Raw genomic sequence first — 22,621 nt, forward strand, 5'->3', positions numbered from 1 at the left:
TCAGGGGTCGCAGAGGTTGCAATTGCTTCCAGGTCCGTGTCACACTAGGTTTTATGGTGGGGGGTCAAGTAGAGGAACCAATGCCCTGAATGCATCTGCTGAAAGCCAGCATCTCCCCCTCTTCCTCCCTCTGCTTCCAGCTGCTGCATACAGGGCATCGTCTTTCTACTTGCCACCCCCCCCTACCCCCCCCCCCCCCCCCACCACCACCACACTGACCACCCTCTCTGTGCTCTGTTCAATATTGAAGCCACAAAATTGTGTTTATTTCAGTTTTAATAATGAATTCTATTTACAAATTCAGGGCACTGCAATGGGTGCAAATTTTGCGCCCTCCTATGCCAATCTCTCCATGGGCCTGTGGGAGCTCCCATATATTTGGAATAAACTGTGTTTCCTATGCTTCAGTTTGTGATTGAATGGAAAGCTCTGTACAGAGCTATTCCGATCCATTCATTCTGTGCAGCTGAGGCTGTAGAGAAGGTGATTGAGGGCTGTGTCCTCAATTTCCTTTTAATGACTCAAAGGTGGAACATCAGAGGTCTATTTAGACCCCTGATATCTCACCAAAGCCCCCAACAGAGCTGATTAAAAAAAAAATATATATAAAAAAATATTTAAAACAATTACATCGCCCTCTGCCCTACTGACACCATCCACTGCCTTACTGAAAACCGTCCTCTGCCCTACTGACACCATCAACTGCCCTACTGACACTGTCCACTGGACTACTGACACCATCAACTGCTTTACTGACACCGTCCACTGCCCTACCTGACATCATCCACTACCCTACTGACACCATCAACTGCCCTACTGACACCATCAACTGCTTTACTGACACCGTCCACTGCCCTACCTGACATCATCCACTGCCCTACCTGACATCATCCACTACCCTACTGACACCATCAACTGCCCTACTGACACCATCCACTGCCCTACTTAAAACCATCCTCTGCCCTACTGACACCATCAACTGTCCTACTGACACCATCCACTGCCCTACTGACACCATCAACTGCTTTATTGACACTATCCACTTCCCTACTGAAACCGTCAACTGCCGTATTGCCACATCCACTGCTTTACTGACACTGTCCTCTGCTCTGCTAACTGATACATATTACATATTTTTAGTGACATTTGTTTTATTATATTTTTCTTTGTTTTCCTTATTATTTAGTTAGGCCTTGCTAAAAAAAATTTAAATTAAAAAAAGAAAAAAAAAAAAAAAAAGGGCGTCAAACCCCGATAATCTTTGATCCTTTGCATGTTGTTTTTTCTTATTTTTTTTAATTGACTGTCGCTCAGGCCTGAAGGTTTCCACCAGAACTAGTAAGGGATGGGCAAAATTTCAGAGATTCACTTTCATTTTTATTAAACTGTAATCTCTTTAAAGCCCTCCTTCTAGTCATTTACCTGTCACCTGTCATCTCCCCTGCACATATATATAGAGGTGGAGGTAAAATGCAAGAGTATTGCTTTACATAGGTCCCAAAGCATCATCTTTGTTAATTATGGTTCTTTTGGTATTTTTCATCTTAGCAACCCTTGCAGAAACAGGTATGTGAAACTGTGTGTGCGCGCCCGTGTATATATATATATTTTCTATAACTATATTACATTAATATATATTAGATAGATCACATTATATCATATCACTTAGTATTATATAATGTTATTCACATATATTATATCAATACGCTATATATGTCATATCAGATTGTATTATATAATGTTACTCATGTATAACATTATATAAATATATATATAAAAATTTTTTTACAGTATTTAATATTTGTTTCATTTTCGTGCTGTATGTATTTTATTTTGCTTTCTATTATTATGCTTTATAATCCAATTTAGATTTTTACATTTCACATGATAACTCTGGTTTTCATGGTTTCTCGGAGGAGGTATTATTAATATAATTATTATTATCTCTTTATTTCCTTTTATTATAATACAGTATGTATTTAGCGCAAACAGTTTGCGCAGAACATTACAAAATACAAGGAGACAGTACAGGTACAATACAATTCAGTACAAGAGGGATCGGAGGGCCTTGCTCATGAGAGCTCACAATCTAAAAGGGGCAAGTGACAGAAAAGGTGGTAACTGTCTGGGGGATGGGGGAGTTGATGGAGAAAGTAAAAGTTAATTTATTAGATGAAGGTGGGATAGGCTTCCCTGTAGAGAGGAGTTTTCAGGGATCGCCTAAAGGCAGAAAGAGTGGGAGACAGCCGTACATATTGGGCTAGGGAGTTACAGAGGAAGGCTCTGAGGAAGTGAGAATGGGAGGAGGTGGTGAGGAAACTAAAGAGCAGGAGGTCTTGGGTTGATTGGAGAGGATGGCTTGGGTGAAATTTGTAGATGAGGCTGGTAGTGTAGGCTGTGGGGAGACACTTCTTTCTCTATTAATTTGGGTTTTGAAGTCCCCTATCTTTGGGTAACATATTGTAAGTTGCAGTTATTATAATGACAAGATGCTAGAATAATCCAAGGAAAGACTGCAGTGCTGATAGTTGTATAATGTTAGTATATTTGTTCTCTTTCAGGTCAATCTTTGACATGTGGTACTTGCTTTACATTCAACTCAGATTCCTGCACACCATTTCTAAATGAACAATGCTCATCTGGCTACGTGTGTGCATCTCAGTATTCAATCTCTGTAACAGGTATGCAGGTGACCTATGTGTAAAATAAACTCATTTTATTTGCAGTGTTTCAGCACATCTCTTATTTATTTTTCTCTTTTTTCATATTATAATGTGCGATCATATCAGCAATCAAAAAACCATAACTCCACTTCTGGTCAGTTTAGACTCAGTTTAGATCAGATTTGGTCAAACTAGGTTGATCGGCCAGGGCTGAAAATGATCATTCATTTTGCACAAATTGGCAACACCGTAATGCTATGCTCATGAATCTGATTGTATTTTCATTGAGATTACATAGTGGAAACAGCGATGCTATCGATAACATATGATTGTTGGTTACAATCTTTCAACTACAGATCGAAATCCACTTCCCTGAGTGTGAAATATCAAATTGGTTAAATCATTTGTTGACTATGGACTGAATATTCCTATTGAGAGAGATCGATCTAAAAAGAAATCAGTCATTTCTTTTTATGTTCCTTTCTAGAAACATCAAGAGGGCGCTGTCCCTAAAAATATTCTTGTCATTAAATCATATTATATCAATAATAATAATGTAATGTGAAAAAGTCTATCAAAGCTGAAAACGGTTATTATTGTTCCGAAAACCAACACCAATCCAGTGAACGCGCTCTGTCTGTCAAGATTAATTAGGCTCGAGACAGAGCACATTCACTGGATTGGTGTTGGTTTTCGGAACAATAATAACCGTTTTCAACTTTGATGGACTTTTGTTTCACATTGCATTATTATTATTGATATTGATATATTATGTTTTAATGACAAGTATATTTTTAGGGACAGCACCCTTTTGATGTTCTGGACGTGCATCGGGCCCTTCCCGTGGATTGCCCCAGATGCGGCGGGTGCCTTTTCCCCTGTTTATTCATGTCAGCCTACCACCCTCTCTGACCCCTCCAGGACAACCTCTTTCATAGCCTATAAGAGCAACTGTCTCCCCTCACCCACAATTCATTTTTCGTCCTAGCTCCGGACACCTTGAAAAATATCTCTCCTATGGCCTTCCCAGGTTCATCCTCTCCTGGGTAAGAAGACCCCTTGTTTGGACTGTATACCTCCCTTGGTGCGGGGATTGTTATGCATGTTTTTAAAAATTTCTAAGGCGGGGTGACTTACCTGTGCATATATTGTCTGACACTTGTAGTCCATATCTCAGCAGGTCTGTGGACTAGATGACACTTGTAGTCCATATCTCAGCAAGTCTGTGGGCTGGTTGACACCTGTAGTCCATATCTCAGCAGGTCTGTGGGCAGGTTGATACTTGTAGTCCATATCTCAGCAAGTCTGTGGGCTGGTTGATACTTGTAGTCCATATCTCAGCAGGTCTGTGGGCAGGTTGACACTTGTACTCCATATCTCAGCAGATCTGTGGGCTGGCTGACACTTGTAGTCCATATCTCAGCAGGTCTGTGGACTGGCTGACACTTGTAGTCCATATCTCAGCAAGTCTGTGGGCTGGTTGATACTTGTAGTCCATATCTCAGCAGGTCTGTGGACTAGATGACACTTGTAGTCCATATCTCAGCAAGTCTGTGGGCTGGTTGACACCTGTAGTCCATATCTCAGCAGGTCTGTGGGCTGGTTGATACTTGTAGTCCATATCTCAGCAGGTCTGTGGGCTGGTTGACACCTGTAGTCCATATCTCAGCAGGTCTGTGGGCAGGTTGATACTTGTAGTCCATATCTCAGCAAGTCTGTGGGCTGGTTGATACTTGTAGTCCATATCTCAGCAGGTCTGTGGGCAGGTTGACACTTGTAGTCCATATCTCAGCAGATCTGTGGGCTGGCTGACACTTGTAGTCCATATCTCAGCAGGTCTGTGGGCAGGTTGACACTTGTAGTCAGGGGTGGACAAACAACTCATGGGGCCCCCAGGAAATAGGGGATCATGGGCCCCCTGTGTCCTTGCCCAAATTCAAAAAAGCCTATGAAAAAGGTACCAAGGGCCAGGGGAGGACTGACAACTCATGGGGCCCCCGGGCAATCGGGGATCATGGGGCCCCTGTGTCCTTGCCCAAACTAAAAAAGCCTATGAAAAAGGTACCAGGGGCATCTCATGGGGCCCCCTACTGACCCCGGGCCCTTGGGCAGTGCCCGAGTTTCCAAATGGTCAGTCCGCCCCTGCCAAGGGCATCTCATGGGGCCCCCTACTAACCCTGGGCCCTCGGGTAGTGCCCTAGTTTCCAAATGGTCAGTCCACCCCTGCTTGTAGTCCATATCTCAGCAGATCTGTGGGCTGGCTGAAACTTGTAGTTCTTATCTCAGCAGGTCTGTGGGCTGGCTGACACTTGTAGTCCATATTTCAGCAGGTCTGTGGGCTGGCTGACACTTGTCCATATTTCAGCAGATCCGTGGGCTGGCTGACACTTGGGGGTTTATTTACTAAAGCTGGAGAGTCCAAAATCAGACTCCCTTCTGCATAGAAACCAATCAGCTTCTAACCTCAGCTTGTTCAATGAAGCTTTGGCAATGAAACCTGGAAGCTGATTGGTTTCTATGCAGAAGGGAGTCTGATTTTGGACTCTCCAGCTTTAGTAAATAAACCCCGTGGGGGTTTATTTACTAAAGCTGGAGAGTCCAAAATCAGACTCCCTTCTGCATAGAAACCAATCAGCTTCTAACCTCAGCTTGTTCAATGAAGCTTTGGCAATGAAACCTGAAAGCTGATTGGTTTCTATGCAGAAGGGAGTCTGATTTTGGACTCTCCAGCTTTAGTAAATAAACCCCGTGCAGTCTATATCTCAGCAGGTCTGTGGGCTGGCTGACACTTGTGGTCCATATCTCAGCAGGTCCGTGGGCTGGCTGACACTTGTGGTCCATATCTCAGCAGGTCTGTGGGCTGGCTGACACTTGTGGTCCATATCTCAGCAGGTCTGCGCCCAGATGCCAGCCCCAGATGCCGGCTGGCATCTGGGGCTGGCAATCCCCACATTCATGGCAGCTGTGTTTGTTCCGGCTACAGAGCAGGCTAGGTGGTACACATGCTGAGACGGCAGGTGCTGAACTTCCCGGTTTGCCATGGAGCTGCCATGATGTTCTGTGACATAGGAAGCGACTGCGTTACCTAGAGGCTGGCTCTCTCTCTCTCTTATGTTGCAGCTCTGTGGCTACTACAGACTCTTCTGTGTTTCTTTGAGCACCACCTGTTTACCTAATCCCTCTATTGCTCCAGCCTGGGTCTTTCTGTTGCTCCGCTCCCTCTAGATAGCCTCAGCTGTCTGCTTGTTTACCTTGGATGCATGCACATGTATTATGACTCTGAGATGTGGGTTAGGTTATATTCCCCCGTAAGCTGTTGCTAAAAGCTGCAGCTTCAAGCACTGAAGATCTAATGGAGAGATATTTTTTTTCTTTGTTATTTATTTTTGCTACTTTTTAAAAGAGTGCTATTTGTGTACCTTTTTGGCAGAAAGAAGACTCCAGTGCGGAATAAAGCGTCCGCCAAGAGCTCGGTCCTAAGCAATCCTGTCTCCTGTTGTCCAGGACAAGTTATTTCACCAGCACAGTCTAGGGTGGATTGAACATTCACCAAGTGGTCATTCTAGGATGCCATCACCAGTGTCCCACTGCAGTTGTACGCAGGGGCGGACTGACAACTCATGGGGGGGCAATAGGAGATCATGGGGCCCCTGTGTCCTTGCCCAAACTCAAAAAAGCCTATGAAAAAGGTACCAGGCGCATCTAATGGGGCCCCCTACTGACCCCGGGCCCTTGAGCAGTGCCGAGTGTCCAAATGGTCAGTCCGCCCCTGTGTACGGATATGGGACGAGGAAAATCTAGTCACCGAAATGCTTCCAAGAAGAGTAAATCCTCTGGCCAGCATAGGAAAAGGTCTTCTACCTCTTCCAGAGCCTCTTTTCCAACCCACCCTGAAGTGGTGGCTTGTTGGGGCTGTTCAGCTGAGGCATTGCCACTCAAATTGGTGGGCAAATTGGTGTGCACATCCTATCTTAGGTAGGGGGCACATGACAAAGCTGCACATGCACAGCAAGTGCATTAGAGATGCAGCAAAAAGAGTTATCCACCCAAAAGACCAAAAATAAATGTCAAAGGGATGGCAAATTATGGAATATAGTTCCCAAAGTAGCCACCTCTTTATAGAGATTGGTCAGCCACTTGAAGGTTCGGTGTCTTTTAGGGATCCAATGGACTGTAATATTGATTTAGATCTGAAGATGATGTACAGTGTGGAAGGACCATCCCCTATGACCCTCAAACTTTGGGTGGCAGAAATGGAGTCCTGTGGTTCGGGAGAAGTGCAATTCTTTAGGATAGCTGTGGACTTCATTGATGAAGTGGCAGTGGATCTAGTGTGAATGACAGCAAAGTTAATGGCTCACACAGTAACACCTAAAGCGCCTTATGGCTAAAGCATTGGTCTGCTGACAGTGCCTCTAAACACAGCCTTGTCTCGATTCTGTTTGATGGGAAGCCTCATTTTGTCAAGACCTTTAAAGCTGCCATTCAGCAGGTATCCGGTGGGAAGTCAGGCCTTATACTGCAGGAGAAGAGATAGCAACGTCAGTCCTTTCACTCTTTCAGAAGAGTTAAGAATCGTTTCAAAGAAGGCAATGCGTACAGGCCTAGTGGGCCATTTTTCAGACATTGGAAGAATGTCAGTGCAGCATTTCCCAAGAGAGTCAAGTCCAAATCAAGCAAACCAGTTAGGTCTTCCGACAAGGCCTTAGGAAAAAATCTCCACCCGACCCTCTCAAGTGGGAGTAAAATTCAGGAAGGTCTGGGTGGAAGAAGTGGAGGATGTTTGAATTCAGGATATCAAGTAGATATCTGCTAGAATTTGCAAAAAAGCCCCTCAGTATTACTTTGGGGAAATTTGGGTACCAATGTGTCCAGATAAACTGAATTGTTTGCACGCATATATAAAGGAATTATTAACAGCTTAAGCTATTTTTCCTTTACCAAGACAATAATGGGATGAAGACAAGTGTTCCTCAGTGAATTTGGCAGGCACCTATCTGAATGCCCCCATAGTTCTGGCTCATTATCGCTTTCTCAGGTTTGCGTACAAGGGTCATTTTCCAGTTTGTTCTTTGCTATTCGGGCTTTGCACCACTCCCAGAATCTCCACAAGGCTGTTGTCAACCATTATAGCTGTTCTGAGCCTCAGGGGTCTTCAGATATTTCATTACCTCGATGACATCCTTCTCTTGGCCCTGTCAAGAAGTCTTCTGCTGGATCACTTGCCTCTAACCTGTAACACGCTCAAATGCTTTGGGTGGATAATCAACCATCAAGAGTCAACTGCAATCAACACAGTTCCTGCTATATCTTTCTCCCCCAGAAGAAAGTTTAAAAGATCCAGACTCAGATGAGGGAAGTAATGAGCAGACCTTGCTTATCTCCAAGAGAGTGCATGCAGTACCTGAGCCTTCTGTTATCCACCATCCAAGTTGTTCCTTGGGTCAGATGCTGGAGAAGGAAGTTTCAATTCAGTGTCCTTCACTAACGGGATCATCATGTTTTGAACCAGAAGATCCTCATACCAGGTTTGATAGCCCGTTTATTAACCTGATCGTTTTGTGCAATCGGAAGGGCAGTGTCCCTCTCTGGGTTGGGGGAGCCCACAGCTTTGCTAACCAGGTTCAAGTTCATCAGAAGAGGCAGAGTATAGAGTTCCTATCTGCCTAGAGTTAGTAGCTTCCCGATTCACTCTGATAGCATTCCAGTATCTGTTACGTGGAAAAGTGGTGAAGGTGCTTTCAGAAAACCAGACTACAGTGGCTTACTTGCCCTGTCAAGCAAGCACCAAAAGCTTGTCTCTCCTGAGAGTAGCCTGTCAAATCTTCCTTTGAGCAGAAGGGAATTTACTCTTTCTTCATACCTCCCAGGAACAGAGAACGTTAAGACGGGCCTGAGTCAGAGTTTTGTAGATCGCGGCGAATGGGGATTCGATTCAAAATTGTTGCAGAAAAAGCCTAGGCAATACCAGATGTGAATCTGATCATGTCAGCAAGGAAATTCCAGCTTCTCTCTACTTTTCCTAATTCGGGACCCGCAAACCTTGGGCCAAGATGTCCTTTCCAGGCCATGGAGGTTTCAACTAGTGCACATCTTTCCTCCAATCCCTCTAATTCTAAGGTTTCTCCTAAAGATACAATGAGAAGTGGGGGCAATAATGGCCGAGCTGGCCTTGGTTTCCTCTTGTATAGAGGATAAGGCTAGAACAACAAATTCCACTCCCAGTTTGGGTGTTTGGATCTCCTGGTTTAGAACAGGGTGTTCCATCTGAACCCCACGAGTCGGAAATTAATGGCTTGGAATTTGAGAGGTGGTCTCTAAGATATCTGGAGCTGTCAAAGGGCATAGTTGACATCTTGTTGCAAGCTAGGAAAAAGTCAACTTTTCACAGTCTTTTTTGGATCTACAGTCATTGCAGCGGCTGTCAGTAATAGAGGTTTATATGCAGCATTCAGTTTGTTTGTGTCTTGTTTTGATAATCATTTCATAATGATTTGTGGGGGAAATTCATCATCAGACACTGAAAACGATTCTGCGACTTTGCTCAGTGATGTGCGAACTTGGCGCTATATTTCAAATTTCAGTGTTTTTGGTTTGATTATATTATTGAATTACATTTATTATTATTATTATTATTATATTATTATTATTTATGATTATTTATTAAATTATAATTTATGATTTCAAGTTTCAAGTTTTATCATATCCGGAATGTTTACTAGACTCTTGTTCGGACAGATTTCAGTGAGTTATTCCTAAAAATAACAGGCCTACAATAAAAAAAAAAAACATATTTCCATGCAAAATAATGGTAATGCTTTCAGCACGAAAAATCAGAAATAATCAGACCGCTAGGGAGGTTAAGGGAATCAGACACCGCCCTAATTATTTAGAGTAAATTATCTCATAAACCACCACATATCTGTCCCAGGGTCCAGCACTGTCCTCCACTGGGCCAGTTTCTTCACCGGTCTTTGGTCCCCATCACCGCCTTTTTAACCGCGGGCAGCCAGCTGTGACTATCTGTGGCTTCACAGTCGGTGGCTTACTGCAGGAACTTTGTGAATGGTCCTGCAACCTTCTGGGACCTGTGAAGTCCCAGAATACTGCAGGCAGGGAGGGGGAAGATGAACTTTTGGAAATCCGAGCGAAAGTTGGAGCGGGTACCTGTCAAAACTGGGACTGGGGAGGAGGAGGAAGAGCAGAACTTCCCCTTTTGGGTGAAGCTCCACTTTAACACATTGAACACAATAAAAGAAATATTCCCCAGTAAACTATTTGGTAAAATTCTTATGACAGCACTAGCAGTTTTCCATGCTGCTGGCTCCTGCTCTCCCAGTGCTGCTTCCCTGAATTATCAATCTTCATAGGAACGAGTTAACAGTGGACAGTGCCATCTAGATCCAGTCTGTTAGCTTGGGAGGAGAGAAGAGCAAGGGATTGTCTTGCCATCCTAGGCTATGAGGGGCTATGTGTTTCTATTGTTGCAAACGATATAGGGAGACACAGCTCTAGCAGCTGCATACAAGGGTAGCTTCATAGGCTGCAAGAGAAAGGAGCCACCCTGAAACAGGAAACCAGGGGCAGCGGTCACAGCACCAGCTTAACCTGAAACATAAGCAAGGATTTAGAGATGCAGAAGATGAATATTAAGTGATTAAATCTGCTGCAGAAAGTGCTTAAAAATGAGAGTTTAACCGCATGCCGCCCAGCCACTGCACATATACGGGGGCAGGGCGACACTCAAAGGCAAAACCACGTTTTAAAACGTGTGTTTTGTAAACAAATAGGGGGAGCGCACGAGGCGCGCTGCCGCCCTATTTGTCCAGTGGATCACCGCCGCAGATGTCAGTTGCCGGGTCACAGCCGCTCATTAGCGGCTATGTCCCGGCGATCGGCGGTAAACAGTGACAGAGAGCACAGCTGCAGTAGCTGTGCTGTCTGTCACCTCTCTGTCAGCTCGAGGATGAGCTGATCGAGAAAGAATAGTTTCACTTTCTCGATCAGCCTTGTCCCGCCCAGTACACACCCCGCCCCCTAGTAAAACACTCCCCTCACTCCTATAACCCTTCCCTGCTAAATAAAGTTAACCCCTTCCTCCCCAGTGCCATTAGTACAGTGTCAGTTTTTTTTTTTTTGCACTGATCACTGTATTAGTGTTTTTGGTGATGTCAGTGACCCCAAGTCAGTACCCCCCAATGTCAGAATGTCCGCCGCAGTCCCGCAGTCCTGCCATAAGTCGCTGGTCGCTGCCAAAAGTCCCTGAACACCGCCATAATTCGCTGATCGCCGCCATTATTAGTATAAAAAAAAAACCCTAAAAATCCCAGTATCTTTCCCGCCATTTGTAAACGCTATAACTTTCACGTAAACCAATTAATTTACACGTATTGGGTTTTTTTTAGCAAAGACATGTCGCAGAATGCATTTTGGCCTAAATTTATGACAAAATTTTATTTTTTTATTTTTTTTTACTGGACATGTTTTATAGCAAAAAGTCCAAAATATTGTTTTTTTTTCCTCAAAATTGTCAGCCTTTTTTTTTATAGCGCAAAAAAAAAAAACGCATAGGCAATCAAATACCACCGAAAGAAAGCTAAATTTGTGGGGAAAAAAAAGGATGTAAATTTCATTTATGTACCATATTGCATGACCGCGCAATTGTCCGTTAAACTAGCGCAGCGCTGTATAGCAGAAAAATGGCGCAAATTGCAGTATCTATACCATAGTTTGTAGACGCTATAACTTCCACACAAACCAATCAATATACACTCATTGGGATTTTTTTTACCAAAAACATGGAGTAGAATACATTTTGGCCTAAATTTATAACCAACTTTGAGTTTACTATATATTTTTTATAGCTGAAAATAAAAAATATTGTTTTTCTTCAAACTTTTTGGCGTTTTTTTGTTTATAGCGTGAAAAATAAAAAGCGCACAGGTGATCAAATTACACCGAAAGAAAGCTCTATTTGTGTGAAAAAAAGGGCGTAAATTTTGTTTGGGTGCAGCATTGCATGACCGCGCAATTATCAGTTGCATTAGTGCAGCGCAGAGTAGCAAAAAGAGGCGTGGTCATTAAGGGGGGTAAATCCTCAGGAGCTCAAGTGGTTAATAACACTTTAATTGATATGTTTTAGAACTCAGTTATTTTATGGTGTAAGGTGATAGTGTCTCTTTTCATAAACTAGAACTCAAGGGCTTAGTGCAGCATTAGGAATCTTTATGTAAAGAATATGAGGGTCTTTCTCGGGTCTCGCACCTTATGCCTTTAAAGAACAAAACATTGTAAGAATTTATTTCCATAAATTTGTTGCAGGATTAATTATCTTCCAACAATTTAAGAGATATTGTGCACCACAAGAAGAATGTGATGTCACTGGATCCTACACGGGTAGAGTTGAGACAATCAGGATAGCCACCACGTGCTGTACCACGGATTACTGCACTCCAGCAGCGCCCCAATGTAAGTAGAAGAAGAATGTTTGTCCAAAAGATTACACTGTGTAGCAACATTTTTAATACAGAAGCATCCTTGAAATGATTTTCCTGTCTTGGGGAACCCCTACTAAACCATTACATCTACAGCTCACGGCACAATGATGCATAAAAGAATAAAGAATGTAGTGTACCCAGCAGGGGCGGACTGACCATTTAGAAACTCGGGCACTGCCCGAGGGCCCAGGGTCAGTAGGGGGCCCCCATGAGATACCCCTGTTACCTTTTTTCATAGGCGTCTTTGAGTTTGGGCAAGGACACAGGGGCCCCATGATCCCCTATTGCCCGGGGGCCCCATGAGTTGTCAGTCCGCCCCTGGTATCCAGCATGTTTGACACCCAGGGTTGGTGCTTCCACTAGGCAAACTAGGCAGCCACCTAGGGCTCACTGCCATGTAGGGGCACCTGGGCATAGCGCAGGCCGGCACTCTCTCTGTGTGGGATGCCGCCTTGTCATGACTGATCCTTCAGCTAAGGGGAGGGGAGGCAGAGGGGGGAGGAAGAAGTGACAAAGGAAGATGCCGGGTGTCTGGGGTCATTGTAGCAGCTGAGCTGCAGCTCCTTCCAGTGTTCCTCTCAGGCTCAGTCCCTTACTGCAAGCCAGCTGGTGGCTGCTGATCACTGTGGAGTTCCATCCCTTCTCTTCCCATTCATCAGCAGAGCTGCACCTGTGGAGGAAGGTAATGTCTGAACTCCACAATCAACTAATGCAGATTCCTCTTCCCCTCTGTAGGGACCATAAGTAAATTTAGAAAAGGGAAGCTTCCATAGTATAAAACCATTTATTAGTAGATAAAAAAAACAAGATATCGCACTTACAACATAAATATATCATGGGTGCTTTAAGGCAGGGATGTTCCTGGAATGCTTCCTGCATTCCACCGCGTGTGTACGAGAAATTGGAAGTGACACGAGTTAGCTTCGCTCTTAGCGGAGCTAACTCATAAACTGTTCTGCTAATATTGCAGCATAAGAAATTTATTGGGTGTCTGCTTTCAGAAAATATCTACTCTTTGGGGATTTTATGTAATCTTTATTCCTAAAATAATTTTTTACACGTGAAAAAAAGCGCAAACTCTGGAAGCAAAAGGGTCAAAGCTGAATTTCAAGTATGGCAATTTTTCCATTGTTCTTTTGGTCCATCTAGAAGCAATGTAAGTATGTATGAGGCATACCTGTAAGATCCCCTTGGAAGTGAGAAGTCACTGTAGGTAGGCATCTACTACAGTGATCTCTGCTAGCTGTGTCGAGTGGCTGCCCTCAAATTTACTAAACACAGGAAGTTGCCTGCTTGGTACAGGTGCCATTGAGAGAATACTCTCCATTGTCTCAATGAATGCAAAGTGCTTTCAGATCGGAGAAGGAGATTATGTCACCACCAAATGTCTCTACCTTGTCCAATCAGAAAATGGAACATGTTTCCTGAATGGTATCCATGCCAAGCGAACAACTTCACAAGCAGAAGCCAGATACAAGTCATGGGACCAGCAAACACAAATGCTCCTGCGCTTGGGGATGGACTCGATGCAGGCTACAACCACATTAAGAATGTCCTGGAACATGCACACCTTGCTGCCCTCAAATGGACCGGGGAAATCCAAATATACTGAATGAGGAAAGAAAAAACAGAGGGCGCACAGGCATAGTGCATTACCATAAAAAATGTTTAATAAAAAATAAAGTAGGTGTTGTACTCACAAACGACAATATAGTCAAGGCACATCATAAAGAACAGCTGGGTCAACACCGCGCTGAGTAACAGTCCACAATAGGGAGTTTAGACATCCAAAAGGCTGACGCGTTTTCGAGGACTTGTCTCTTCCTCAGAGCCACTCTGAGGAAGAGGCAAGTCCTCGAAACAAGTCATGGGGCCTGGAAGCCTCCATGGATCAACCAAAGGTAAGGCACATACGTTAAGTGATCCAAGCGGGACCAATGGAACTATCTCAAAATTACCATACATGGAATTTCTCTTTACTTGTTTCATTTTTCATGCTATTCCTGTTACAGGTGGCTTACTAAATGTCAGTTGGTAACAGTCTTTCAGTCCATCCATGACCATCTTTCAGTCACACTGTACATACCAGGGGCGGACTGACCATTCGAGCACTCGGGCACTGCCCGAGGGCCCAAGGTCAGTAGGGGGCCCCATGAAATGCCCCTGGTACCTTTTTATAGGCTTTTTTCAGTGTGGGCAAGGACACAGGGGCCCCATGATCCCTTATTGCCCGGGGGCCCGATGAGTTGTCAGTCCGCCCCTGGTACATACTGTAACTGAAAGCTGACTACAGAAAGGCAATTATGTATCAACTGATCTTTCTCCTTTTCTGATTTTTTGTTTTAAGTACCGAACACAAGTTCCCAAGCTAATACCGTACCGTACTGTACCGGCGACAAGATGCAGTGTACCGGAGAGGAGACCGAATGTTTTCTGAAATCACAGATACAGTCTACAGGTAAGTTAATGTCACTCTCCGGACAATCTAAAATATATGCAGAGACACAATGCAATTGCCTGGAGTTTTGTTTTTCATCCTCATCAGCAATAAGTGAAATTGGAAGCATTCTCACCAAAATTTTTTGGGGAAAAAATTGGGATATTTCCACAAAATGTAGGAGCACTGGAATAACAGGGTGTGCAGTCTCAACATTGTCTTCCCACATAACACCCCCCCCCCCCCACACTACAGACATTAACCTCTTGCCGTCCACCTGCTGTTTATAAACGGCAGGCGGTGGCAGTCCAGGGGCGGGTTGCCGTTCATAAACCCTGCCCTGGGAGCGCGCACCACCACGATCCGGTGCCCGCTGTGTCCTCCGGACACAGTGAAACACCGATCGTCGGACGGGACCTCTGTACGAGGTCCCGATCATGTGATCACTGATTGGCGAATCAGTGATCACACGCAAAGTAGTAAGCAAGATGTCACTTGTGACATCATTGCTTACTACGTGTGAAATCTGTAAATGATCACAGAGGTCACATGGTACAAGGCTATTCACAACAGCCTTGTACCATGTGACAAGCTGTGACCACTCACAGCTCACTCAGTAATTCTCAATGACTGCAAGAATTCAGACAGAGAGAAAGAGAAATGATTGCTTTTACATCCTATATGGGTGTAAAAGCAATCAGTGTAAAAAAAAATAAAAATCTTCATCACTCCCCACAAGTAGTACAGTGTCACCATGGTGACACTGTACTGCTAGGGTGACAGTATATAAAAATAAAAATTAAAAATAATATTATAAAAAAATAAAATAAAAATGTAAAAAAAAATGTTTAAAAATTATAATTTTTGGTTATAAACTAATTTGGATTTTTTTTTTTACTAAAAAAATTGCGGAATAAATTTTGGCCAAGATTTATGATGAAATATTATTTATTTGCAAAATTTTATTAAAAAAAACACTTTTTTTCAAAATTTTTGGACTTTTTCATTTACATAGTAAAAAAAATCAAAATCCCAGCGGTGAATAAATACCACCAAAATAAAGCTTTATCTGTCTCAAAAAAATGGTAACAAATTCATATGGGTACAGTGTTGCATGACCGCGCAATTGTCATTCAAAGTGTGATAGCGCTGAAAGCTAAAAATTGCCCTGGACAGGAAGGGGGTAAAAGTGTCCGGACTGGAAGTGGTTAACAGGTAGCCACACCAAGAATCCTCACAGCGTCATCTGTTCAGTCCAGTCCCAATGTTTTGGTTTCAACGCCTAATTGGTTCCTAGTACTGCTACTCCCTCTCCCCTTCTGAGTGATGCCGTACAGAGTAGGAGGATGCTATCATGTCAAATCCAAACACATTCAATGCTTGGTTTAAAAAAAAAAAAAAAATGATGTGTTCATGAATAGAGAGAAAATTTGTGTCTTTTATATCTGCCTGGAGTTTAGATTAAAGTGAAAAGTAGCCATGCCTTTTACAAAAATAATTACATTATCATTCTCTCTGTCTTTTACAGGATCGCAGACTTTGTATTCATCTGAAAGAGGTTGTGCCTCTATAGGTTACTGCAACATGAGAAATACATCTTCTGTCTCCGGAGTGGTGACTAAAAAAATCACATATACCTGCTCCAATGAGCCTTCTAACTCACCTACTATTTCCAGTACAACTATCAAGAAGAATGCTGCAACTACTACTACTGCAGCCACTCCTATTATCTTCCTGTTTGTTATTTTAACAAATGGTTTGTAATTTTCTGAGAAAAAAATAAAGTCAACACTGTCCTTTCTGGAACTGTATTTGGGATTTTACTCTACTATATGATACCTGAAATTCCAGAGCAGCCTTTCTCAATGAGGGTGCCCAGACACCCTGGGGTTCCTTTGAGGTTTCTTCAGGGGTGCCTTGGCAAAATGTATAAAAAAATGGCCCAAAACGTGTATTCAAGCCAGCGGGTGGAACAAGCCTACCTTTGAGGTACACAAAGTCATAGGTTTTCATTGTGCACCTTTGTGCGCAACCTTCTAGCTGCCGGCGTCCTGACAACCAATGACGTCATCAGTTGATGAGGAGGATGTCAGCTGCCTGCACAGCATCCTAGTTTGACCCTCCCTGCCCCTCTCTATCAGTGCTGGGGTCACATTAGCTCAGTGATGAAGAAAAACTGAGGGGGAAGAGAAACAATGGAATACTAGTCAGTACCAGTGGGCAAAAGTGTATTTGCTTTGGAAGAATAAACCACCTCTAATGTTGGGTGTCCTATGTGTGTGGATGTTGCTGGATTATATAAAACTATTAGAACAGTTTTTCACATTTTAGAATGGGGTGCCTCGAGGACTGTCCACAATTTTCAAGGGTGCCTCGGGTTACCTACCACACTCCAAAGACATGCTGGTAGGTGAATTGGCTCCTGTCTAAATTGTCCCTAGTATGTGTATGTATGAATGTGAGTTAGGGACCTTAGATTGTACACCCCTTGAGGGTTAGGGACCTTAGATTGTACGCCCCTTGAGGGTTAGGGACCTTAGATTGTACACCCCTTGAGGGTTAGGGACCTTAGATTGTACGCCCCTTGAGGGTTAGGGACCTTAGATTGTATGCCCCTTGAGGGTTAGGGACCTTAGATTGTACACCCCTTGAGGGTTAGGGACCTTAGATTGTACGCCCCTTGAGGGTTGGGGACCTTGGATTGTATGCCCCTTGAGGGTTGGGGACCTTAGATTGTACGCCCCTTGAGGGTTAGGGACCTTAGATTGTACACCCCTTGAGGGTTAGGGACCTTAGATTGTACGCCCCTTGAGGGTTAGGGACCTTAGATTGTACGCCCCTTGAGGGTTAGGGACCTTAGATTGTACGCCCCTTGAGGGTTAGGGACCTTAGATTGTACGCCCCTTGAGGGTTAGGGACCTTAGATTGTACGCCCCTTGAGGGTTAGGGACTGATGTGAATGTACAATATATATGTAAAGTGCTGCATAAATTGATGGCGCTATATAAGTACCTGAAATAAATAAATGTCTATTTGGTGACCTTGTTCCACAAGCACTGTACTGTCTTAGTGCCAATGTGCATGAGGCCCATCTCTCAGGGACTTTGTTTGGGTCCACACTCCTGCTGTGCCCATTATTGAAGGACTCCCATTATTATGGTCAACACAAGGTGCTGGAACACACAATGGCTATGAACACTTATGTGGTCCCGGTGGACAGATCTCACTGCTGGTGTATCCCGGGGCTTTTTTTCAGCAGAATCGTGGGGGAATGCAGTTCCAGCACCTCCAGCACTGAATATATGTAATGGCAAGTGGTGTTGAGTTGTGGATGGGGTGCTGGGGTCCTTTGATGCTGGGTGCTGGGGGATCTATTGCAAATGGAAGGGTGTCTATTATTGCAGGGAGGTCTGTTGTTGCAGGCGGGGAATCTATTATTGCTGGAAGGGTCAATTGTTGCTGGGAGGGATCTATGTTGAGGGAGGGATCTACTGTTGCTGGCTGCCGGAGGTATTATTCATGCTGGCTGCTGGAAGGTCTATTGTTTCTGGGGTGCACTGTTGTTGCTGGGAGGATCTATACTTGCTTAGGGGGATCTAATGTTGCAGGGGGGATGTAAGGTTGCTGGGTGGATATATTGTGACTGTGGGGATCTATTTTCACTGTGGTGGTCTATTGTTGCTAGTGGGAACTAATGAAACTGGGGGGATCTGTTGTCATTGAGTGGTATATTGTTGATGGGGGGATCTGTTGTCATTGAGTGGTATATTGTTGATGGGGTGATCTGTTGTCATTGAGTGGCATATTGTTGATGGGGGATCTGTTGTCATTGAGTGGTATATTGTTGATGGGGGGATCTGTTGTCCATTGAGTGGTATATTGTTGATGGGGGGATCTGTTGTCATTGAGTGGTATATTGTTGATGGGGGGATCTGTTGTCATTGAGTGGTATATTGTTGATGGGGGGATCTGTTGTCATTGAGTGGTATATTGTTGATGGGGGGATCTGTTGTCATTGAGTGGTATATTGTTGATGGGGGGATCTGTTGTCATTGAGTGGTATATTGTTGATGGGGGGATCTGTTGTCATTGAGTGGTATATTGTTGATGGGGGTATATTTTGTCATTGAGTGGTATATTGTTGATGGGGGATCAATTGTCATGGGGGTCTATTGTTGATGGGGAATCTAATGTTGCTGGGAGGATTTACTGTCACTGGGGTGGTCTATTGTTGCTGGGGGGTCTTTTGTCACTGAGGGCATCTATTGTTGCTGGGGAATAAATTGTCACTGGGAGTCTATTGTTGCTGGGGGGTCTATTGTCACTGAGGGCATATATTGTTGCTGGGGAATAAATTGTCACTGGGGGTCTATTTTCTACTTTCTGCTAAAAAACATACCGATTAAAAAATGTTAAAAATCAAATGTTTTCATATATTTAGGCCAAAATGTACATGCTGCATGTCTTTGATTTAAAAAAAACAAAAATCTCAATAAGTGTAAACAAACTGGTTTGTGTGAAAGTTATAACACCTACAAACTATGGGATATATACTGGAATTTTTTTTTTTCACTGGTAATGGCGATGATGAGCGACTTATAGTGGGCCTGTGATAGTGCGGGAGGCAATCTGACACTAACTGACTAACTTATGCAGGCCATAGATGGGTCGAGAATCGGCCGATTTTCGCACCGTTAGTGGGTATAATTGGTCGGCTGTTTTTTGGGGTTTTGGCACTTTTTTTTTATCGGTAAAGTTGGAAAATTTGCGGCCGATTTTGACGATCGGCCGATTTTCCTGCCAATGATGGGCAAATCGTCCGATCATTTTACCGATAAAAAACCTACGCATAAGCTGTGACCTGCAAGAAGCAGAAAAAGAAGAAGAAAAAGAAGAAGAATTTCAGTCTGCTATTATATTATAAAAAGTATTGCGGTTGCAACAATGTATCTATTTGTATCCGAATAAAAACATCTGTATCCGAAATGGATACAAATTGATACATTGTTGCAACCACAAGACTTTTTCATGTCAAATATAATAGCTGAGCTCTCTGCATGGGACAGAAGAAATTAAATGCCGGCCGTAGACGGGACGAAGATCGGCCATTTTTTTTACCGTTGGTGGTAACATCGGCCGATCGAATGACCGATTTTTCTTTTTTTTCTCTATAAAAAAAAGGCCGGTTTTCGACCCGTCTATGGCCTGCATAAGGCTAGGTTCACACAAGCCCACATGCTGCGGGCTGGTTGCGGGTGCGGGATTCCATGCGATTCCAGCACCCACAACCACACACAGCTGCATCGCATTTCTCTTGCGAAACGCAGGGGGGGTGCTGTTCATTTTGAGTGGCACTCCCTTGCATCTAATCCCGCAGCATGATCGGAGGTGTGAGAACCGTATGGAAACAGCACAGTTGAAATGACCAATGCGGTTTTCGTGCGGATGCATTTTTGGTGCAACGCAAATCAATGGACTGCCGTGTCTGCGGTAATGCAGGCCGCGCGGTCCACACTAATGTGTACCAGCGGTCAGTGCGAATATTATACACCATCACTGTACTAATGATACTGGTTGAGAAGGGGTTAACATTTAGTGGCAATTAAGGGGTTAACTGTGTGCCTACTGGGGGCGGACTGACTATTCAAGCACTCAGGCACTGCCCGAGGGCCCAGGATCAGTAGAGGGCCCCATGAAATGCCCCTAGTACATTTCATTGGCTTATATACAGTTGCAAGAAAAAGTATGTGAACCCCTTGGGATTACGTGGAGTTTTGCATGAATTGGGCATAAAATGTGCTCTGAACGTCATCTAAGTCACAACAATAGAAGAACACAGTCTGCTGAACATAATACTACACAAACATTAGATGTTGCCATGGTTTAATTGCACAAAACATGTAAACATTCACAGTGCAGGGAGGAAAAAGTATGTGAACCTTTGATTTAATAACTGATTGACCCTCCTTTGGCAGGAATAACCTCAACCAAACGTTTCCTGTAGTTGCAGATCAGACCTGCACAACGATCTGGAGTAATTTTGGACCACTCCTCTTCACAAAATTGTTTCAGTGTAGAAATATTCTTGGGATGTCTGGTGTGAATCGCTCTCTTAAGGTCATGCCACAGCATTTCAATCGGGTTGAGGTCAGGACTCTCCAGAAGGTATATTCTGTGCTGTTGCAGCCATTGTTTTGTTGAATTACTTGTATGCTTTGGGTCATTGTCCTGTTGCATCACCCATCCTCTGCGGAGCTTCAGTTGGCGGACAGATGGTCGTACGTTTTCCTGCCAAAATGTCTTGATAAACTCTGGAATTCATTTTCCCATCAATGACAACAATCCGTCCAGGCCCTGAGGCAGCAAAGCAGCCCCAAACCATGATGCTCCCTCCGCTATGTTTCACAGTGGGGATGATGTTTTGATGTTGGTGTGCTGTGCCTTTTTTTCTCCACACATAGTGTTGTGTGTTCTTCCCAAACAACTCAATCTTGGTTTCATCTGTCCACAGTATATTCTGCCAGTAGTGCTGTGGAACATCCAGGTGCTCTTTTGCAAACTTCAAACGTGCTACAATATTCTTTTTGGACAGCAATGGCTTCCTCCGTGGTGTCCTCCCATCTACTCCATTCTTGTTTAATGTTTTCCTTATTGTAGATGTGTCAACAAAAATGTTAGCATGTGCCAGAGATTTCTGTAGGTCTTTAGCTGACACTCTGGGATTCTTCTTTACCTCATGCAGCATTCTGCGCTGTGCTCTTCCAGTCATTTTTACAGGACGACCATGCCTAGGGAGAGTAGCAACAGTGCTAAACTTTCTCCATTTGTAGACAGTCTGTCTTACCGTGGACACATGAACATCAAGGCTTTTGGAGATACTTTTGTAACCCTTTCCAGCTTCATGCAAGTCAACAATTCTTGATCATAGGTCTTCTGAGAGCTCTTTTCTGCGAGGCATGGTTCACATCAGAGAGTGCTTCTTGAAACCAGTAAACCCAAAACAGGTGTGTGTTTTTTAAGGGCAGGACAGCTGTCAGCAACACATCCAATATCATCACACTGATTGGAGTCAAGGTTGGCTCACTCCTGGCTCCAATTAGCTCTGGGAGAAGTCATTAAGCTAGGGACTCACATACTTTTTCCTCCCTGCACTGTGAATGTTTACATGTTATGTGCAATTAAACCATGGCAACATCTAATGTTTGTGTAGTATTATGTTCAGCAGACTGTGTTCTTCTATTGTTGTGACTTAGATGACGTTCAGAGCACATTTTATGCCCAATTCATGCAAAACTCCACGTAATCCCAAGGGGTTCACATACTTTTTCTTGCAACTGTATATAGGCTTTTTTTGGGTGTGCTTTGAGTGTGGGCAAGGACATAGGAGCCCCATGATCCCCTATTGCCCAGGGGCCCCATGAGTTGTCAGTCCGCCCCTGGTGCCTACCAATGTTTACTATGCGTTTGTGATTTTACTAAGCAATGTGCCGGTTTTTTACTCCCTGCTTTGCACTTCTCTGCTGTCTGTAAAGCATCCTGTGTTGTTTAAGAACACAGAGCTCTCTTTTGTCATTCCCTTAGCCGATCAGCAGGTCTCGGCCATAAATCATCGGCTAGGACCAGCTAATCGGCTTGTGCTGCAGCGAAAGGCAGCTCAAATTTCTGGGTGTGCTTGCGAATGTGTATGCAGACCTGGAACAAAGCCAGGTATAGGTACTTTATGGTTGGGGCTCGGCAAGTGATTAACCCCTCGCCCTCCAGAGGATTTACCCCCCCCCTTCTTGACCAGACCCTTTTTTGGGATACGGCGCTGTGTTACTTTAACTGACAATTGTGCGGTCATGCAACGCTGCACCCAAATGAAATTTAAGTCCTTTTTTTCCCCACAAACAGAGCTTTCTTTTGGTGGTATCTGATCGCCTCTGTGTTTTTTATTTTCTGTGCTATAAACAAAAAAAGATTGACAATTTTGAGGAAAAAAAAATATTTTTTACTTTTTTGCTATTAAACATGTCCAGTAAAAA

General features: G+C 43.8%; 1 protein-coding gene across 1 annotated transcript in view; it reads left to right on the forward strand.

The window, feature by feature from the left end:
* Window positions 1-1,420: 1,420 nt before the first annotated feature.
* Window positions 1,421-22,621, forward strand: part of LOC149432767 (uncharacterized) — a 31,642-nt gene continuing 10,441 nt past the window's right edge. The window contains exons 1-6 of the mRNA XM_089665040.1: window positions 1,421-1,566; window positions 2,562-2,681; window positions 11,985-12,131; window positions 14,508-14,618; window positions 16,126-16,353; window positions 22,288-22,304. Coding sequence (XP_089521166.1) covers window positions 1,521-1,566; window positions 2,562-2,681; window positions 11,985-12,131; window positions 14,508-14,618; window positions 16,126-16,353; window positions 22,288-22,304 — 669 coding nt within the window. The 5' untranslated portion in view covers window positions 1,421-1,520. The remainder of the gene's footprint in view (window positions 1,567-2,561; window positions 2,682-11,984; window positions 12,132-14,507; window positions 14,619-16,125; window positions 16,354-22,287; window positions 22,305-22,621) is intronic.

This window comes from Staurois parvus, unplaced genomic scaffold, assembly GCF_062004578.1.
Source record: "Staurois parvus isolate SC_StPar_1 unplaced genomic scaffold, SC_StPar_1.0 ptg002113l, whole genome shotgun sequence".
In the NCBI taxonomy this organism is placed as follows: Eukaryota; Metazoa; Chordata; class Amphibia; order Anura; family Ranidae; genus Staurois; species Staurois parvus.